At 37.3% G+C, this 19,505-nt stretch overlaps 1 protein-coding gene across 3 annotated transcripts in view; it reads left to right on the forward strand.

The window, feature by feature from the left end:
* Positions 1–19,505, forward strand: part of LOC102077131 (zinc finger protein 638) — a 32,041-nt gene that overhangs the window by 8,824 nt on the left and 3,712 nt on the right. For 2 of the 3 annotated variants that reach the window (XM_005459533.3, XM_019351944.2), the window contains exons 2-26: positions 1,075–2,990; positions 4,087–4,148; positions 4,492–4,530; positions 4,630–4,896; positions 5,017–5,204; positions 5,506–5,705; positions 5,972–6,106; positions 6,859–6,957; positions 7,058–7,119; positions 7,963–8,659; positions 10,089–10,238; positions 10,833–10,961; positions 11,546–11,584; positions 11,963–12,091; positions 12,198–12,324; positions 13,078–13,248; positions 13,335–13,369; positions 14,406–14,561; positions 14,658–14,792; positions 15,216–15,254; positions 15,352–15,492; positions 16,128–16,216; positions 16,330–16,353; positions 17,032–17,164; positions 17,320–19,458. In XM_005459533.3, the coding sequence (XP_005459590.1) occupies positions 1,473–2,990; positions 4,087–4,148; positions 4,492–4,530; positions 4,630–4,896; positions 5,017–5,204; positions 5,506–5,705; positions 5,972–6,106; positions 6,859–6,957; positions 7,058–7,119; positions 7,963–8,659; positions 10,089–10,238; positions 10,833–10,961; positions 11,546–11,584; positions 11,963–12,091; positions 12,198–12,324; positions 13,078–13,248; positions 13,335–13,369; positions 14,406–14,561; positions 14,658–14,792; positions 15,216–15,254; positions 15,352–15,492; positions 16,128–16,216; positions 16,330–16,353; positions 17,032–17,164; positions 17,320–19,458 (6,903 nt within the window). In that variant the 5' untranslated portion in view covers positions 1,075–1,472. The remainder of the gene's footprint in view (positions 1–1,074; positions 2,991–4,086; positions 4,149–4,491; positions 4,531–4,629; positions 4,897–5,016; positions 5,205–5,505; positions 5,706–5,971; positions 6,107–6,858; positions 6,958–7,057; positions 7,120–7,962; positions 8,660–10,088; positions 10,239–10,832; positions 10,962–11,545; positions 11,585–11,962; positions 12,092–12,197; positions 12,325–13,077; positions 13,249–13,334; positions 13,370–14,405; positions 14,562–14,657; positions 14,793–15,215; positions 15,255–15,351; positions 15,493–16,127; positions 16,217–16,329; positions 16,354–17,031; positions 17,165–17,319; positions 19,459–19,505) is intronic. The other variant, XM_005459534.3, reaches the window with a different exon arrangement.

Genomic DNA, 19,505 nt, shown 5'->3' on the forward strand with positions numbered 1-19,505 from the left:
TTTAGGAAAGTGGGAAACTTACAAACTAAAAACTAGGAAAACACATCTGACACAGGACCTAAGAGATACATCTGGAACTTCAGCTGATCTATCTACTGCTTACTAAAGCCTCATCAGAAATGGTCTCAGGGGAAGGGTGACTGTCAGGATGCCAAATGCGGAAATGGGGAGGAAAGGCTGAGGTATGCCAGATTACACAAGAACTGGACTGGAAGTCAGTTGCAGTGAGTCTTATGGAGTGGTGAATCCAAACTTGAAATTTTTTTGTTCAGCCCGTCATCAATGTATACACAGGAGATCACGAGAGAGGTATAACAGTCGTCTACAGTCGTTTACAGCTATCTGTAAAACACGGTGGAGGTTTTCACGTGGTTTGCGACTGCATTTCAGCCAGTGGTCATACTCAATATTGACAATTAAATAAACCCTGTGTTTGCCTTATTCTGTATTTTCATGTATGTTTATATTTTATTCAATAAATATCTGTATGCAATTTCCAATTTTTCTTGTGACAAATTGAGAATAGAACAGTAAAATTAGCTGCTTGGTTTTGGATCACAGCTGATCCTTGTTCTGCTTCAGAAAAGTAAACCGGTCTTGCATCTGCTGATTTGAGTGCAGTTAGAACTTAAAGATCTCCCCAGAAAGGAAATGCCTCTCTAGCTGCAGTCCAAAAGGTCAAGTTGGAGTCTGTCTAGTCGTAAGATGAGATCTTCCCTGTGAACGCAACTGCACAATATTGAGGATTTCCACAACCAGTTGCCAGAGATGGTAGAGGCCAAGGCTAGCTGGTTAAAGCTTTTAGAATAAGAGAGGGGTTTGTCCACTAGTAAAGTGATCATAATTAGCATTGTCCTTTCTTACAGATAGAAATTCAAATACTTTGTCAGACATACTTAGGTGGGTCTCATTGAAAGAAAGACTAAATAAATGTATTCTCTATGCCATATGATCTTCTTTCTTCTCTTCACCTATCATTTTATGCTTTTGCCTGCTTTGCTTTCTTTCTGTATTTTTTTTTTTTACTAGAAAAGACCCTGACATGATATTGATGACATAATTTCTATCTGACAGGGCTGAGCAAATCAGGACAAGACCATGCAGATGATGAATTCCATCGATCCAAGAAACTGACGCCCACACCAGTTCAATAACACCATTTTCCACTTTTAATTTTTCAACTTTTTGTTATTTTTGAGGGATAGTATCTCTTCTTCTGCTCCAGGGCCTCAACCAAGGCCAGAACACTGAGAGCTTCCAGGGATCTCACTAGTGATTGAGGAGAAGTTACCTTGGAGTTGACTCTTTTGAACGTCCACCTTGCACTGATATAGATAAATAGCACTCTTGTAGTTGCCTGCTGACCTACCACCTTACCAACAATATTCAGCACGTCATCTCCATGTTTAACTGCAGCATCCTCCTTCCTGACTACCTCAGCCATACATAACCTTCTGGAGGGTGATAAGATCATGTCCCATCCCCTGGATAACACCCATGCCTCTGGGAACCGAAGTTCCAACCATGGGCAGTATGGACTACCGGATGTACATGCAAGTGGGGACCCTAACAGGTCTATGACTCTGGCTGACTCTCAGGACAGTCATTTTACTAGCACGCCTAGAGATGAGTTTCATTCTTCAATCACTGAAACAAACAATCCAGTGTCTTCACTCTCTCAGAGACTCTCTGATGTTGATAGTGGCATGGACCGGTTGCCAAACTACAAAAGTGAAATTGAGGATTCTTCTTCTAAATTCCATGCATCACCAGCTTCTTATAGAAATAAAAGCAGTCATGACAGTAGATTTGCTGCTCTGAGTGAAGGAGAATGTCATATCCAATCCATTCCAGGTTTAGGTGATTATGACTCTCAACTGCCTGACAGACCTGTGGCTGTGTCAGAGTCCAGGTACCCTCAGTACACATCAGAAGAAGCTGCTAACATCCTTTTGCATTTTGGACTTGAAAAAGAAGACTTGGAATATCTGATTTCTTACCCCGAAGACCAGATCACCCCTAGCAACCTGCCTTTTATCTTACAACAAATACGCAATCAAAGGGGTACAAATGCAGTTCAATCAGAACCAAATCCAGATCTTCAGCCAACCACCAGTATGAGTAGAAGGGACAGGTTAAATACAAAAACAGGAGAAGAGATGTGGCAGGATGAAATGTCACCTACTGTTCAACCAAGTAAAGTGATTGACTATGGACACACTGCCAAATATACTGTAGATGAGATTGGGAAGAGCACTGACAAGAGAGCTAGCAATGGTGGGAGTAGAAGTGTGTTGATGATGGACTGTTATGAGAGTAGCAGCCACAATAGAGAACCACTCCAAAGAAGTATGATAGAAGGGAAAACCAGTGCGATGGTTTCACCATGTGACCTGCAGGATACTGTTTCCAGTCTGAGCTCAGTCCAAATCTGTGTGACTTCTCAAGGCAGTAATGCAGCTCAACAGATCCAACCAAGCCGGTCTTCTCAAGAAATCATCAGCTCTTTTTCTCCATCGAAGAAGGACACAGACTCAAGATTTCCTAAGATGTCTGAGGTCTCCAGGCTAGTTCTCTTTAAAGAACCAGAGACATATCAGCAGTCAGCCTTAAAAACTCAGCCACCTCTAAGTGTGGTCTGTGTTGTGCATCCCAATAATGATTACATTCACACCAAGGAAGAGAGTACAACTCAAGAACAAGACTCTAAGGTTGCTGAACCGATGAACAAGAAGCAGCATAAGTGGACACAACAACAGCTAAGAAGGCAGAGTAAACAGATCATGAATGCTGCTGCAAAACCAGTTTCTCAACTTTCTTCCCCCCGAAGCACCATAACTATTCCATCTTCCAATAAGCAGTGCTTGGCAAACAGGGAGCTTTCAAAGGCTCTCCCAACAAGGGCCATGAAGCAAGACTATGCTGCAGCCACACCAAAAATCTTTCCACATACCTGTTCTCTGTGTTTACAACAATGTGCTCATATGAAGGTGGGTGGAAGAGTATACTCTGTTTGCCCTTGTTTAGGAGGACAAGTTTTTTTAAGATTAGGTTATTTTGATTGAGTTTTAATTTCATCTTCTTTTCATTTGGAAGAACTGATGGCTATTTGTTGAAAAAAATCTATAAATGGTACTTTCAGTTGATTTTAAACATTGCTTCACTGAATCAGTAATATTGACAAAAGTATTCCAGTAAGGTGTGCACCACAAGCTGTAAGCTGTGTACCCGTTAACAAAAACAATATGAAATTTTGTACCAATATAAGGATAGGAACAGCTCATGATCCAAAGAATGTCACATTTGACAAACATTGTAGAGGAATTGTGTGGCTACCGGTAGAACGAGGAGAATAGTCTCAGTGACTGCTGATTGAGGTAGCAGATGAATTAATTGTACAGTGCTGTACTCCCCGCTCAATTTTTAGCCAAATCAATACTATAACAAAGTGGCAATAAGACAGAACTTTTCTGCTACCAGTTTGTGTGTGAATGGGGTCGAATTAGCAATTATATGCCATCTCATTGTAGTAATATGCCAATCAACTGAGATAAATGATAGAAAAACGCAAATCTGTTGCTGTCTATATAAACTGAAATGTACATAAACCTGAATTTACATTAAGAGTTCAGCCAGAACCTCATAATTCTGAAACAGATGTTTCCTCCACAAACAGATGTAGTTGCTGCAGGGTGGCAATGTAACTCCAAGTCATATAGGGAACAGCTTTTATGTAGGACTATAACTAGAACCGTTTCCCAACCTTACTGCAAAGAAATGAGTCACAGGCAATTTGTGATCATGGGTCAGTCAGGATATTGCACACTCAACCTCTGGGAAACCAACTACTTGGACCAAAAAAATAAATAAATTAAAATCAGTGCAATCACTGGATGGCCAGCAGTGTTTTTTTTTCTCCCCTGCTATTTTTACTACTGCATTTTAGTATTCATTTTAGTATGACTGAGCTATAAAGGACTTGAGGCCACAGTTGTGTTTATTTGTGTTTTCAGATGGTAACTGAACTTAAGGCTGGGGGCATTAAAACTGATAACACTACATTTTTTCCTGTTTTCTGTGTCTTAGAATTGGATCTTACACCAGAATACCAGCATTCATACTGAAAACCGCAAACTCCTCCGGATACAGTCAGTCTTTCTTCCTTTTAACTACAAATTTTAAAGATCTTTGTCCTTTTTTTGATTGATTAGTGAAAATCACAGTTTTGTCCAGACCTTGTGGGGTAGACTCGACAGAAACCTCCTGATGTAATTTTATTTTACTATTTCTAGGGTGTGCTATATGTTCCATACCTTAGGTCCTCTAAAGCAGTTTATTTGACAGAATATGAGCCACCCAAAAACATTGTTGATAATCTTTAAGGGTTAATTAGTTCTTTCAGAAGCCATTCTTTAGGATTCTGTAGTTGCTTTTGGTTTTTAATAGTTGCTGTTTTAAATAGCTTTTCTAAATTTCATTTTCATCCCACAGGTACCCAGAGTGGGATGGTAGTGTAGTACCATTGTCAAGGTAACAATATTTGTCATCAGGCAAAAACCAATCACAGAAGCTTTGCAGCATTTCCTTTTTATTTGTTTACCCGTTCATTTCTTTATTAATATCCTTTAGTGATGTAGGCACAGAAAACAATCCCACGCCTTCCACATCTGCTGAAACTTCTCAGCATCGTCATCAGAAAACCAGACATGAGAGTTCTCGCTCTCGCTCACACAGCCCACGCCAAAGGCATGGCTCAAATGGAAGAAGGGCTAGCCCTAGTAGCTATTCTTCTTCTCATTCACACAGCCCTCACAAACACCACCACAGCTCTGAGGGTAGAAGAGAGAAAATCAAGAGTGGATCACGATCCCCACACAGCTCCAGACATACTCACAGGTACTCACTAGTTGTAGACAAACATTAATAACAGCATTTTTATATGTCAGAAATATTGCTAATATCGCTTTCAGCCGTTTTGTCATTTTTAGAAATTTTGAATTTGATTTGTCCTTCCAGCTCACCACGTTATAAAAACCCCAACTCCTACCGTAATCAGTCAGACCTGAGGAGCCATGAGCAACGGTCTGACCCGAGGAGAAGAGATGAAAAACTTAGCAGAGGCCTTAAAAGACGGCCATCAATGGAGAGGTCATCCCCTCAACTAAAGAAACTGAAAAGTACAATGAAGCTGCAGGACACTCCAGGTCTGATAAATTACAAACATTTTGTATCTTATAAGTTAACCAAGTGCACAGGTTGGTTATTCTGTGGTTAATTTTCACTCGCCAAACACAAATATATTACTAGTTTGTACTGTAAAAGATAGAGGAAGCCAGCCTCAGCCAGAGATCTTTTGTGTTTTCTTTAAAATTGACTTAACACAAGTGATTTATTGTTATTGTTTTCAATCAAGTGTTCTCTGTAGCTCTGTATTTAATCATATTGGACACCTCCCTTGTAGTGTGCAGTGAAAGGCTGTTTTTTCTGCCATCGTTGTCCCTGCAGATGTTCAGTGTTTGCCCGAACAGCCTGACTCAGAGATGGTGGTGAAAAATTTGGCTCCTGTCCTACTGGCTGAGCCATTATCAACTGCTGCCCCTTCATTGTCATCCTCCCGTCCAGCAAGGCGGGAATTGACTTCCAAGTCCTCTGAAGCTAAACCTATCTTCCAGAAGAGATTGGCAATTTTCTCTGCAAAGCCTAAGGTTGGTGTGTTTGTTTGGTTATAGACAATTAATGTATGGTAAATTTGTTTATGTGAGTCACTGCTCGATGCCTTGATCAGTGACAAAAATGTGTCAGGAATTGCTGCTGATTTTGTAAAGGCTGGACACCGATGTGTTCATCTACAACAAATAATATATTTAAAAAACAGCTGGATTCATCCTGTCATGATCACATCTATATTTGGCGTAACTTTGTCTTTCTTCTGTTTTGTTTTGTTTTGTTTTGTTTTGTTTTGTTTTCATAGTGTGATAAACCTTTACCTCCAACCATGGTGAGGCTGGAAGGGATTTATGATTCAATTTCATACAATGATGTGGTTGCTGCTGTGGGGTTTTTTGGAAAAACCAAGTCAGTTCTATTGTTGAGGACCAAACTGCAGGTATGTACAGTTAGAGTAAAAAGAGTGTGTATGTCTTTTTGCTGTAATAGTGTACCATTTCATCTTTCCGCATCAGCAATAATAAAGTGTGTGATAGGTATCAAAGTTTAATTACGTGGGAAGTGGTGGAGCATGGAAAGAGGAAGAAACGAACTAAATGATAAATTTGCAATTGCTTTTATACTGATATTGGAGATGATGGAGTGCCCTTCTACTTTGCTTTTGTTTTGCTACTTGGCATAAAATTTTTATCCTAAACATCTTTGCACTGACATCATTAACAAGGAACTGCTGTTTGGTCTAGAGTGTGCTGAGCAGTCAGTATTCTTAATGAAGCTGGTTAATGACTTGCATGTATAAATCCCAATCAGAATTTAAGGGCCATCTTGAAGTTGTCGAATCTGTTTCAGAATGTGTCAAACAAAACGTTATAGATATTAAAGGTAAAGTTACTTCTACAGGTAATTACTAAAGGGTTAAATTTTCTGTGTTGGAGTATCGTTTCCTGCTCTGGATCAACATGTGCAAGTTACTGTTGCAGGGCTAAAACAGCACTTCAGTAACTCACTGGACGTGGCTTTGAAAGGCTTGAGACTTTAGAAAGAAAGTGAATAAATGTAACAATGCCTAATTCTAACTAAAGAAAGCAGGCTTCCAAAGACCTTTTAAATTTAGGAATTTGTTAGTGAATACGTTGTGAGCTGATGTTTTAATAATTGTAGTGAGCAATCATCTTGGATGTTTATATATAGGCGGTCGTGTGCTTTGAGAAGGAGGAAGATGCTGAAAAATTGAGAAAAATAAAGAACCTCAGTGTGAAAGGAGTGCAAGTCGCTGTTGTGAAAGGAAAGGTATTTAACCTCTTCTATCTTTATTTGTCTTTAATTTGAGAGTATGCACAATCAGTAATCAGAGTAATCCAAAATAATTTTTTTTTTTTTTTTTTTTAAGGATGCTGTTTCTAAGAGACCTCTTCTAACTTGTACAACAGAACAAAAGAAGCGCCCTCAGCAGTAAGACATGCTTCACATGTACTCTTTCATGTACTTTTCCCCCATAATTATAAATATTCATTTATACCAGCAGCATTGTGTCCTCTGTGAGAGGGAAAAAAATTAATTTGTTTGATTCAATATAATTAGAATTTGCTGTAGTTGCCGTACCTCCTTTATAAGTTGTACCTTATTGCAATCAATATTTAGTCCAAAAGTGCTTAAAGTTTCTTTTAATCACAGGAAGGAATCAGTATTATTAACTTAGATCACAGTTTGTTTAGCATAAACTCTGCAGGCATAAGAAGTCTTTAAAAATTACAAATCAGACCTCAGCCCTAACAGCACCAGATGGCTGCTCTTCACTGAGCCTGGTTCTGTTGAAGGTTTCTTCTTGTTAAAAGGAAGTTCTTCCTTCCCACTGTTGTCAAAGTGTTTTTTTCATTGGCGGGCCATCCAATAGTTGGGGATTTCTTTATTGTTAACTCTGCCTTTTAGATGTGGCTCCTTTCCACTTCATACACTTCCCCAAAGTTAAATTTAGGTTTTAATTGTTACTTTTTAAAACACCGGAGTAGTGAAGCAGCATGCATCGCAGAGGCACAAAAGCAAGTGGACTGAATGGGACTTCCACTTAGTAATCTGAAATCAGCAGTCCATACACACCTAACAAACAAATTTAAATCAGGTATACTTTATTTTATGTGCTGATTCCCAGAAATGTTTGATCGCAAATCATATGTTTGGATATAAAGCCTTACAAAGGAAGGACTGTCTGACAGAGTTGACCATATCATTCAAAACGTTTCCTTGTATTTCTCTATTTTTGTCTCATTTCATTCCATTTACATTTTTCCTTCACAGGCAATCTTCCAAGTTTGGTATAATTGCACCTCAAACCACTGAATCCACTTCCACAGGAAGGATTACCTCTCTGTTGGTCTCATTTTCTTTAGAAAATACGTCATCAAGGCAGATACTGAAAACAGCAGAAAACAGTAATGTGCCTGCAATAAGACGAGTGGAGTTGGTTGAGGCAAAAGAAGCAGCTTCAAAACTTCCATTCAGATGTTCAGAGAATTCAGAAATTCTGCCTCACAATGGTGGCTCTGAAAAAACAGCTGAGTCCAGTGAATGTGAATGTGAAACCAGTGCTATTGAATCTGTGGTTGCACCTATTGAGTCAGGCCAGGTGGAAACATTTACAAACACGAACGTTACTGAACCAAATAAAGTCACAGAAACCATCTCTCAGCTAAGCTGGTGCTCATTGGTGGCTTCTGAAGCAGAAACAGGCTCGATTACGGCAGCCCAAGAATCTGCAGTGGTATCTGACGACAAACACAAGGTTGGTGCAACAACAAGTTTAACATCTAATGAGATGATGCAGCAGGAGGATTTCACCAAAGCCAATGTTGAGGCAAAAGACACAGAACCACTGAAGTCTGGAAGTACAGGAGACTCCACTGTTACCTCCCTGACTGTTGGAGAGAAGCTGGACGAAATGTACACAAAGTTCACTTCAGGTTGTTCAGGTTTTAGGAAAGCACTAAGACCAAATGTAAGTTTTCTCTCAAACACTTACTTTCATCACTAAGTTTCAAACATGTGCTCCCATTTTACAAATATGTTAGGAGTTGCATCTCGTTCTTTAATACATTGGTTCAATCACATTCACTCTCATCATTCTTAGATGACACTCAAAGAAAATACCCCAAATAGTGTGAAGTGTAGTAATATACAGGTTATCAACAGGTTTTTAAAGACCTTACAACTTATTATGGGTTATTATTATGGTTATTATTATGGGACTTATCATGGCATTATGGGCTTTTGAAAGAAGTTAAGAGTTATCAGGTTTCTCAAATGAGATCATTTGGACAGCCTAAGAGTTGTCCGCCATATTGGATATGATATAACCACTGAGCACAGACAGTATAAAACATGCTCACAAGGGAAATTTGTTCCACTACTACTTTGTGAGTGGTCCCTGGTGAAATCAGCTGCAATCGGTCTGCTGACTCAAAACCTCTTTACAGTTTCACTATTGGTAGCAGATTGGTGCAGTTTGGATGACAGATAGCAGCTTGTTTGCAAGCACTTGCTAACTACTAACAGAGTAGTAATAAAACCTAAGAAATTGGAAAGCAAACAATCACCCAATTCTGCGTTTTCTATCCAAAATCTGGGAAACTGACAACCTGCTAATATCAAAAGCTGAAGTCTAGAGTCTAATGCATTACCCCTACATTGTCATACATCAATAAGGCTGACGCCACTGGATGTTTCAGCACCATCAAACCTTAAGCACTGTAATTACTGCCAGTTGCACTGTAGATAACGTTAATACTGAGCTTTTTTTTTTTTGTCAATTCATCCACCTGTGTTCCAGTTAAATGAAAACAGGTGTCATTTAATTAGTATTATGCTTAAATATTTTATAGTCCTCTTAACAATTGCGTTATGAAAGGTTCATTGTCTTCTAGAGAGATAGATTTAGATTCACAGACTGACATAGACAGTCTTGTCCAGTACAATCTACCTTATGTAGCTTACATTACGCAGGTAAATTCCAAGTTGGTCCCAGGGAGTAACACTCCTTTGACCTTTGAGACACTATTATATCTTTGCAGATGGTTTTTGTAGCACTGGTCACCTCTGTTGTGAAACCTAAAAGCGTTTCCATCCTCTACTCATTACTGCAAACACATTACTCTCATTACACCTACCCCAACTTTATGGTCTACATAATTACGTCACAATATCCCTTCATTACTTACGCAATACGGAGATGGAAAACAACATAAGAACATAACACAGTAAACAATGAAGAGTGTACAAGTAATGTAAAGCTTTTACAAATGGGAGTGATGATTTTTTTTAAACAGACCTGGATTTATATGTATTTTTGTACTAATGTAAAAAATTTTAATATGTCAACTTTTTTAATCTAAAAATCTAAAATCACCCAAACCATCATTTTTTTCCAGTTTACAAATAAAGTGTTGTTAATCACCTACCTGCCAAAATATGATGAATATGCTGACTGCTACACAGAAGAGGAAGTTGCCAATCTACTCATCCCATTCGGATTTCAATATTTGGACGAAAACATCTACATTAGTCCTAAGATGCGCATGGTAGGCACCAGGTTTATTAATGCTCTGCATATACAGACATTCGACAAGTTCTCACAGGACTCTATGGAATCCTTTCATATATGAAGTAAACCCTATGATTTAGCAGAAATAACCTAAAGTAGTTACTTTCTCTATGACTATCAGTCTCTCACATTGTTTTGGAAGAATTTTGGCCCACTCTTATTTACAACCTTAATACAGTTCATAGAAATTTCATTTATGCACAGCTCTCTTAGAGTCCCTCCACAGCATTTCGATCCGATTAAGGTCTGGGCATTGGCACTGTCATTGCAATACCTTAAGTCTTTTCTTTTCTTTACTTCTACCTGTAAAATCTTTATAAACTTTTACTTTATAGAAATGCTCACACTTAGTGATATGATTTAATCGAACACTTTTGTTTAGCAGCACCTGAGTGCTACTTGTACTCTTAATTCCTATAAAAGCACCAAGGGTTTACTTAGTTTTTCATAGGACTTGGTAAACTTTCTTTTTTACTTTCACTTCTTTTGGCTGTATCTCTCCTTGTTCCTTTATCAGAGTTTGTAGCTGATTAGAATACTAATTAATGTGTTTTCTAAATTTTCCTTTCAGGCCTTTGTGCTCATGCCTACTGTGCAAGACATGCAAAACATCATCAGAGCCACAAAGAAGATCAGCTTTGTTCTCAATAAGTCTGCACTTCATTTGAAGCCCTTGAACTACGCCCTTCCAATGAATCCAGTAAGCAGAAGTGTAAAATACTGCTGATTATTATTACGACATTTAAAAATGTAATTTTAAAACAAAGCATTTATATAAATTATCCGTGACCTTCATCCCATGGTTCGGTTCTATGGTTCTTATTTAAAGGAAGTAAGACTGAAAATAATTTTATATCTGTTTTTCAAAGCATTGAGCAGAATCAAATTTCATTAACAAATGTATGGTGTTTATCAGTAGAACTAGGCCAATGGTGTGACCTTTTCAGTCTGGGTTCATGTAGTGCCTGAGCAAAGTTGAGAGTCCGGAAATCTGGTTTAAAAAAGATATAAATGCAAAAACAGGAGAAGACACCTAATCAACCTAAGAATAAGATTTTTGTCAGCCATCTCTTGGATAAAAAAAAAAAACATTGTTTAACCTGTAGGCCATATAGATTTCGATTAATATATTACAATCAGAAAGTAGTATAGAAAGTAATGTCAGTAATATGTTTTATTTCACAATTTAAAATTGTATTTTCAATGCACTGAATCTGAAGTTTGTTAGTTTTTTACATTAGCTGGATATTTACCATTGCCACCTTCTACCTTTGTTTCTTTCAGATTGGATTTTATAAGTCTATCATGAAAAAATTGCCTTATGTAAGTAATATAGTATTATTATTTTTTTTAAATCTGAATTAAAATTACTGCTGGTGGTTTACAATTTATCACATTAAATCTATAAAACCATGGATAAAAGTTTTAGAAGTGGCAGAAATTTTGTTTTTCATACAATTTGTTTAATTTTCGAATAAATAAATACAGACTGTTTGCATGCATTTGATTTATTTGTCATTAAAAGTTTTTGAAATGTATGAAATACTTTTGATCTTTCTATCACTATATCATGGGAACGTAAAAATAATTTTATTTGTGCTAAAACCTTTGGAAACCATCAGCAGTCATGTTAAGTTGGAGAGAAGTAGTACTGATGTATGTGTGTCTCTGGTTAGTTTGAAAATGTACCTTTTCTCGAAGCAGGAGATGACTGATGACGGATCAGCAATAATCTACATCAAGAACATCTCACAAAAGGAAGCCAAGGATCTCAGAAAAGCTTTGAAAAAGATTGATTCTGTGAAAAACTATCTGCCTTTGCTCAACAAGGTATATACACACACACACACACACTTACCTAGATATTCATGTTTAGGCGAATTAAAGGAAAACTTTTCTGTGCATCTTATCGCCAATATTTTTATGTGTTATCCAGGTGTTTGTCGAATTTAATTCAATTTATGATGCTGATCGACTCGGAGTTTGGTACAGCCTCCTCAGACGGGGCTTTTGCCACACGGTGTACAGGTTGAAAATACCACGAATTGAAAGCACATCACAACGTAAGTCTGTTTTTAATGACAATAAGAAAAATACACATAAGTTGCACTTTGCAAAAGTTGTAACAAATTTAGGTAGCACAGTACAATAAACATAGGTAACATGTGGTTAAGTAAAGTTTAGTAAAAAAGTTAGTTTACTGTTAAAAATAATGTTTTACACATTTTTATCAGTTATTTTGTGTTTGTGATTAATTTGGGCACTAAAAGTATTTTCATTCGTAATGCTTATAATTATTAATTTGTTATATTTTAACCCAAGCCTAATTGAAAGTAAAAAGCAATGATAAATATGCGCACCCTGATAAGTTCAAAAGAGAATTAGGGCTGCTGAAAAAAACAACAATTTGGTTAATCAAGACTTCTTTTCAAATTCTGATTTTTTCTGTCAGAAATATAACATTAACTTCAGAACTCTGAGATAAAATATTTAAAGGCATTTTATCTTTTTTTTTCTTTTTCTTTTTGTGCGGTGGCCTAAATTGACTCTGGTAAACATGCACCCCTAGATGCAACAGAGGGAGTTTGGTCTTTGGTATCTTGCCAGTTGTAGTTGAAGTTACACATAATGAGCATTATGGGAAAAGAAACCATTTGATTAGCAGCAGCAACAACAAACTAAAGCCATAAAGTGATGGTAATAATCGCAGCATAATTGTCACAAAGGAAACTAAAACACAGCTATTGTGCACCAATGTTTTTGCAATTCTTCAGATAATTTTAAAGCAAACAGTCACTTTATTTTTGCTTGTGCAGCACCCAGACTGGCATCCAAAGCATTGCCAGACACCAAGGATGTTACTGAAGGGGCAGTTGTCCCAACAACAAATTTTGGTGTTCCACAGGGCAGCACTTCACCATTTTGGGTCACGATGACCACTTATCCCTTTGTGTTCCCTACTGTCTCCCCTTGGTTCATCATCCCAGGTGAGAGAAACGGTTGAAAAACAGAATTTAACCCCTAAATATCCAGCGTGTGAGTGACTGTGACTATATTCATTTTTCATTAATAGATTTTTTGACTGTCAATGGACTAAATGACATTGAGGTAAGCTTGTCTTTTCATATCATCAATTTTGATTTATTTTTATATTAAATGTGCACATTTTAACAAGTCTCAAACTCTTTTGTTTTTGATTTTTTTTTTTTTTTGAATAGATTAACACAACATAAAAATTTTTATCTTTCCTGACTTCCTGATGTTAATGAAGCTTGTCCTGTCTAAGGCCTCAGTCACACAGGCTTTAAGACTGATAGGGAACCCTTGGTATCCATTGGTCCCTAGGAAAAATGTGTATTGCCTCACTGGTTGGTCAATGTTGCTGGAGGTTGCAGACAGTTGCTAGGTAGAGTCAGTTACAGGAAAGTATACAGTGCTACATAAAAAAAAAAAAAAAAAACTTCCTTGTGATTTCTTTTGTTGGTAATGAATTGCCACAGTTGCCTGTAGTATATGTGGAGTATATACAAACACTTGACCCTTACTAGTAGTCATAATGAAACTATGAAACATGTTGGTTGCAGTTGCAAGGCAGGACTTTTACTTTGAAAGAAATGGTCTCTGTTTAACATTTACATGATACTTTTTAAAGCGTCAGGCGAGTGTTTGCATAAAAGTTGCCATCATTCGTATAAACTACAAGCAACCTCAAAAAATCTTTTTACGTTTAAAGCAATAACAGACTTTTTAGACACAGTACCATTTTTGTGACAAGGTGGCAACAGCCAACACCTTTCAACGCTCATATGGATAATACACTTTTTTCCCCCTGGAGACCAGGGCTTATATTAGCTAATGCTGGCATGCCTGATATTATAGAACCTGCAAGCTATCTGACATGGCAAATTACTGTCTTGAATTGTTAAAGTTGACCCAAACTTGGAGCGAGTAACTTTTAATATTCCAAACTAACCATTGGCAACCACTGTGCATAGGAAGTTGGCAAAATTATATCTGCTATGCAAACACACACTAGGTGGAAATGTAACCAGTTCATCAAAGGAAGTATATTGTACAGGTGTTACAGTTCTTCTTTTCCTTTAACCCTCAAGATTCTTTTGATTTTGAATCTTGTGTCATGTAGAAAGCTCGGCCTCAAGGGTCTAGGTTCTCCACAGTCATGTTGACTGGTTTGCCAGAAGAAAACTACAAGTACGAGGACGTCACCAGGCTGGTGCAGCATTATTTCCTGGATACTGTACTGTTCTACAACTTGATAGTAATACCTCTGCAGAGGAGGGTAAGGAGTAGCTGCTGCAGACTGATACAAACAGATATTTTATATTTATAGAACTTTGTCATGATCTTTAATCTTTCCTTCTTGAATTGCCTCCAGGCCTTTGTGTTTTTCAGTGACTGGAATGCGTGCTGTGATTTTGTCCAAGATCACATTAAAAATCCAATTTCTGTTGGAGGCCGGGTGCTCGACATCCATTTTGTGTTACAGGACATGCATCCTGGGACCAGTCAGGTATGGAAACTGGGTAAAGCCTAACTGATCAACACGATACCATCTTGCTTTTCCCAAGCAAACCCACATTTTGGAATTTTGGATACTATAATTGATCGTACTGAAATGATACTTTCTCACATTTTAATACCAAGATATTTTTTTTGTTTTATTTTTTTATTTAATTTTTTTTGTTTGTTTGTTTTTTTTGTCAGAGACTGAACTTTAATAATCCATTGATAAGTGTCAGTAATTGTCAATAAATGCATAATGCACAAATCAGCATTAAATAAGGTTTAATTATGAAACAACATCTTATATTTATTCTTCACCCTTTAGAAAATACTCTGATCACAAGTTTGGTTGTATATTTATGAATTTAAAAACAATACGCGATAACATTTTCTTTAAAATTTTAACATTTGTCTTTTAATCTTTTCACAGGAGACAATGTACAGAACAATGATGAAATGGAGCAATGCTGTAAGTCTCTCGTCACTTGAATAAATCTGTTTTGATGCAAAGGTGCAGTTTTTTGTTTTTCCCACATCCTTCACAACAACTCTTGGTTGTTTTTCAGCTCGTTCCAGATTCAGACTCTCTGGAGGAGCGACTGCTGTGTGTGGAGACCACTGAAATGCTGATGCCCCTTGTCACAATGGTCATGGATGTGGTGGCATCCTTTGCTGCTTTTGTCAGATTCCTGCCGCTTGCCAACAGGGTACGATAGTGCAAACAGTAGCATTTATTTTACATTTTAGTGTAGAGCACAGCGACTGTCAGTATCTGCAGATCTTTTTCTGCTGTGTTTTGTTCAAACCAGCTGTAAAATATTCAGAAAGTCCTGCATAAGAGACCAGCAGTTCTTCCTTCTCAACGTAATAATGCCGTGACAGCATGCACAAAATGAAAGATTGTTGAAAGTTCTGATTTTTAATGCTGCAAGAGGAAGAACAATGTGTCAACAAAAAACATGAGCAAAATAATTTTGCTGCTCTTAAATTTTATCCATCCATTTTAATTCTTAAAGAATTAAAAAATACGGGACTGTCTGCCAAATGTTATGTTCCTACCTACTTTAGCAAAGGCCTGTGTTTGTAATACCTTCCTTGCATATCTATATTATTGCTAATATATATTGTAATATATCTATATCACTAAAGCACTTCTGGATGGATGCAAACTGCATTTCGTTGCCCTGTACCTGTGCATGTGCAATGACAATAAAGTTGAATTCTATTCTATTCTATTCTATTCATATTTGGCTATATACATATATTTTATTCTTGTTTTAATTTTTCCTCCTTTGGTTCTTTCTCTTCTTTTTGTTTATTATTATTTTTGTTTCTACCTCAGATATACATTGAAATGGCTGAATCCAGTGGTGTAACAGAAGTGTTGGAGAGTATCTTCTCAAGAGATTACATAGCTATGAACGAGATTTGGTATGTTTGTTATGGCAAGATAAATATAAATACGATATTTAAAAGAGTCTATAAGATTGGGCTTGTCTTTACTTATTCTTGAGTTGACCCATTCCTTTTTTTCTCCTATACAGGAGCAAAGTTGGACGCATTGAATCGTGAGTATTGTTTCCTCTAATTATTCTTTATGTTTTTTGTTTAGGGAGCCGAAACATCTCAGCAGTAGTAATAAATTGTACTCTGTATGATTACTGCTTCATCTCAAAAAAACAAGTCAAATTTAGTTAGAGGCACGTGAGGATGAATCATCAAGTATTCAGTGAACATTTGAGCCACTGTGGGTGGAGAACTAAATACCATTAATTTTTTGTTGGTTTGACAAACGTTTTTAAAAAACTACACTGCATTACAATACAACATTACACCAGAAAAGTGTAGTAAAATTTGTTTTTCATATAATTTGGCACAGTTGGAAATAGGTTAAATGATTTCTTGATGCATGCTCAATCATCCAGGTATGTCAATCTCCAAAAGTTGATTCTGTTCATCTGAGTGGTATAAAAGTGTTATAAGATTGGGTAACGAAACGTTTTCTCCCACTGAAAACGCTACATCCAGATGAACAGAATCAACTTTTGGAGAGGTTAACTGATTCATTTAATCAGTATTGAAAAGAAAAAAGTCGCACCTCTTATTAGTTCAGGAATACTAGCTGAGAACTTGGATGTTGCATTTCTTGCTTCACTAATTCATCTTATAGTCAGTCATTCTTTGAGAAATAAACAGCTTTTACTATAATTTTCTTTTCTTTTTTTTAAATTTCATTTTAATTTCAGTTTGAAGAGCCTCAAAGAGTGTCTACAAGACTTCAGTGAGAACACACCCAACCCTGACCTGGACACTCACTTTGTTGAATTTCACAATTTCACAAGAACTATTCAAGGAAGCAGTACACAGAGCGAGGATAAAGTTAGTGCAAACATTTGCAAAGTTTCTTATTTTTAAAACTGTATTTCAATATAAGATGTAGGATGTTGAAGTTACACAAAGTATTTCACCAGTAATTATTAAGCCAACCATTTTAGTGCTTCAGAGTTTGTTCTTTGCTCTCTTTTCATGGACAGGATGATTTTGTAGATGAAATTGTGTCTTCAGAGCAACATGATGAAAAGTTCAACATGGAGGACTTTGTTGTTATTGATGAAATTGGTGAAGACATAGCAGAAGAAGATGTCGACGTCAAACGTTCTTCCTTAGCTAAAAAGATCTCCAGAGAGAAAAGAGAAAGGCGAAGCTCAGATGCGACATCTACCTTAAAACAGACCTTAACAAGGTCCTCAAAAGACTCTAAGAGCTCTGCCTCTTCATTTTCCTCTTTATCTGAGCCGACTGAAACCACTGAGAAAAGCACCTTTTCCTCTAGGGTCAGAAAGACCCATTCTTCACTGTCGATTCCACTTCCTGCCTCCCCTGATCGGAAAACGTATCCTAAGTTCAAATCTCCAGAAAAAACGCTAAATTCCTCATCCTTAAATTATAAAACCTGTACATCAAAGATGGGATCAACAGTAGCTGTTGAAGCAACAGTAGAGACTGATCTAACTGATTTTAAGGATGACACAAAAGAGTTGAAGAAAAACAAAAGAGAAAACAGGGAAAAGGATCATGTCAAACATCAAGAGGCGGATGAGGGGGATGATGAAAATTACCAAATCCTTGATTCACTCAATGAGAAAAGTGATAAGCAGATAATTGAAGACAGGAACAAAGATAACGACACGGAAACTGACTCAGCTGGACTTGTGCAAGTACATGGACTGCTTGAGAGAAACTATGAGGTCTGCACAGAGGGCTCCAGTAAAATGGAAACAGATACTTCTCTCCATATGTTAGAAATTGTTACAGAAGACCAAAAAACTGCAGTTGAAGGGGACAGTCATCTGGTCAAAGATGAAGGTTCCACGGTAAATAAGCTGTCTGAGGAAATGACAGGAGATGCCAATTCTGATAAAGATGCAGCTGATAAAAATGAAGTGTTGGATTCAAGTAGGAACCAAACTCCAAGGACCAGTGGAGATGGAAGCGGGGAAAAAAAGGAATTGATTGTAAAAGAATCTTTTAAAGTTTCCAAAGATCCTGACCAAATAACTTTAGAAAAGCAGGACAACAGAGGCTCCTCAGTGGGTGGCACTGACCAAGAAGGCTTTGAGCTTTTGGATTCAATTGAGGCTCAGATTGAAATACAAGAAGATAACCAGAAACTGGAAACTCTCAGAGACCAAGTATCTAAATCAGAAACAGAAGCCATAGAAGAACAGGATGATTCATTCCAGGTAATTGAATCTGTGGAAGATGAGCCAGTGACCACAGACACAGAGTTAGAAGCTGACAAGAATGTAAAACGAACAAAGAAAAATGATGAAGCTAAAAGAGCTTATAGATCCCCAAGGAGGAGTGGACCGGAAAACAGAATATCTAAGGGTGAAGAGAAGGGCAAATCATCAAAGAAACAGACCCAGACTGAGAGAAATGACAGCACCATCAAGAAGGTCAATAAAGCAGCTGAGGAGATGGTCTATGAGATAGTAGATTCTGTTGAAGATAAATCGATTCAGGATGACTCTTCTATAGAAAGTTCTGGTAGAAGAAGGTCTGTCAGAAGAAACAATGATAAAAAGACATTAACAGAGCCTTTTAACAAACGTGATGGAAAAGAGGATGCTAAGTATGAGATTTTATACTCCACTGAGAACAAGGCTTCTAGGGGCCCACTAACCATCATGACAAGAGCAACCAAAGAAGTCTTGAAAAAAGACAAGATACAAACAAGAAGCAGACGTACACCTGCCAGAGATTCACTGGAGCCAAACAGGGAGGAAACTCCAAAGACAAAAGAGAAAGGACCTGTAAAAGAGAGCACGCCAACCAGGAGAAGTCACTTCATAAGAGACCTACATGAGAAGGATGATATTTATAAAATATTGGACTCGGATGATTCTGTTATGCTCACAGAAAAAGCAAAAAGGGGAAGACTAAAGAAAGTAACTATAAAAAGAAATCCACTGAAAGATGATCCGTCTGATAAAGTAGCTGATGAAGAGGACACATATCAAATTCTTGACTCTGTTGAGGATGAGCTAGCCGATGATCAGCTTACCAGAGACCAGAGTAAAGAAGAGTCAACTATAGATGATGAAAAAGGCACTCTGCCGTCTGTGTCAGTCTGCCAAGATAATCAATCACTGGAGTCCTCAAACTCAGAGGTAAAGTTGCTCTTTAAATATGTGATCTTTTTTATTTGTAGTGATAA

The sequence above is a fragment of the Oreochromis niloticus genome, linkage group LG3 (genome assembly GCF_001858045.2).
Source record: "Oreochromis niloticus isolate F11D_XX linkage group LG3, O_niloticus_UMD_NMBU, whole genome shotgun sequence".
NCBI lineage: Eukaryota > Metazoa > Chordata > Actinopteri > Cichliformes > Cichlidae > Oreochromis > Oreochromis niloticus.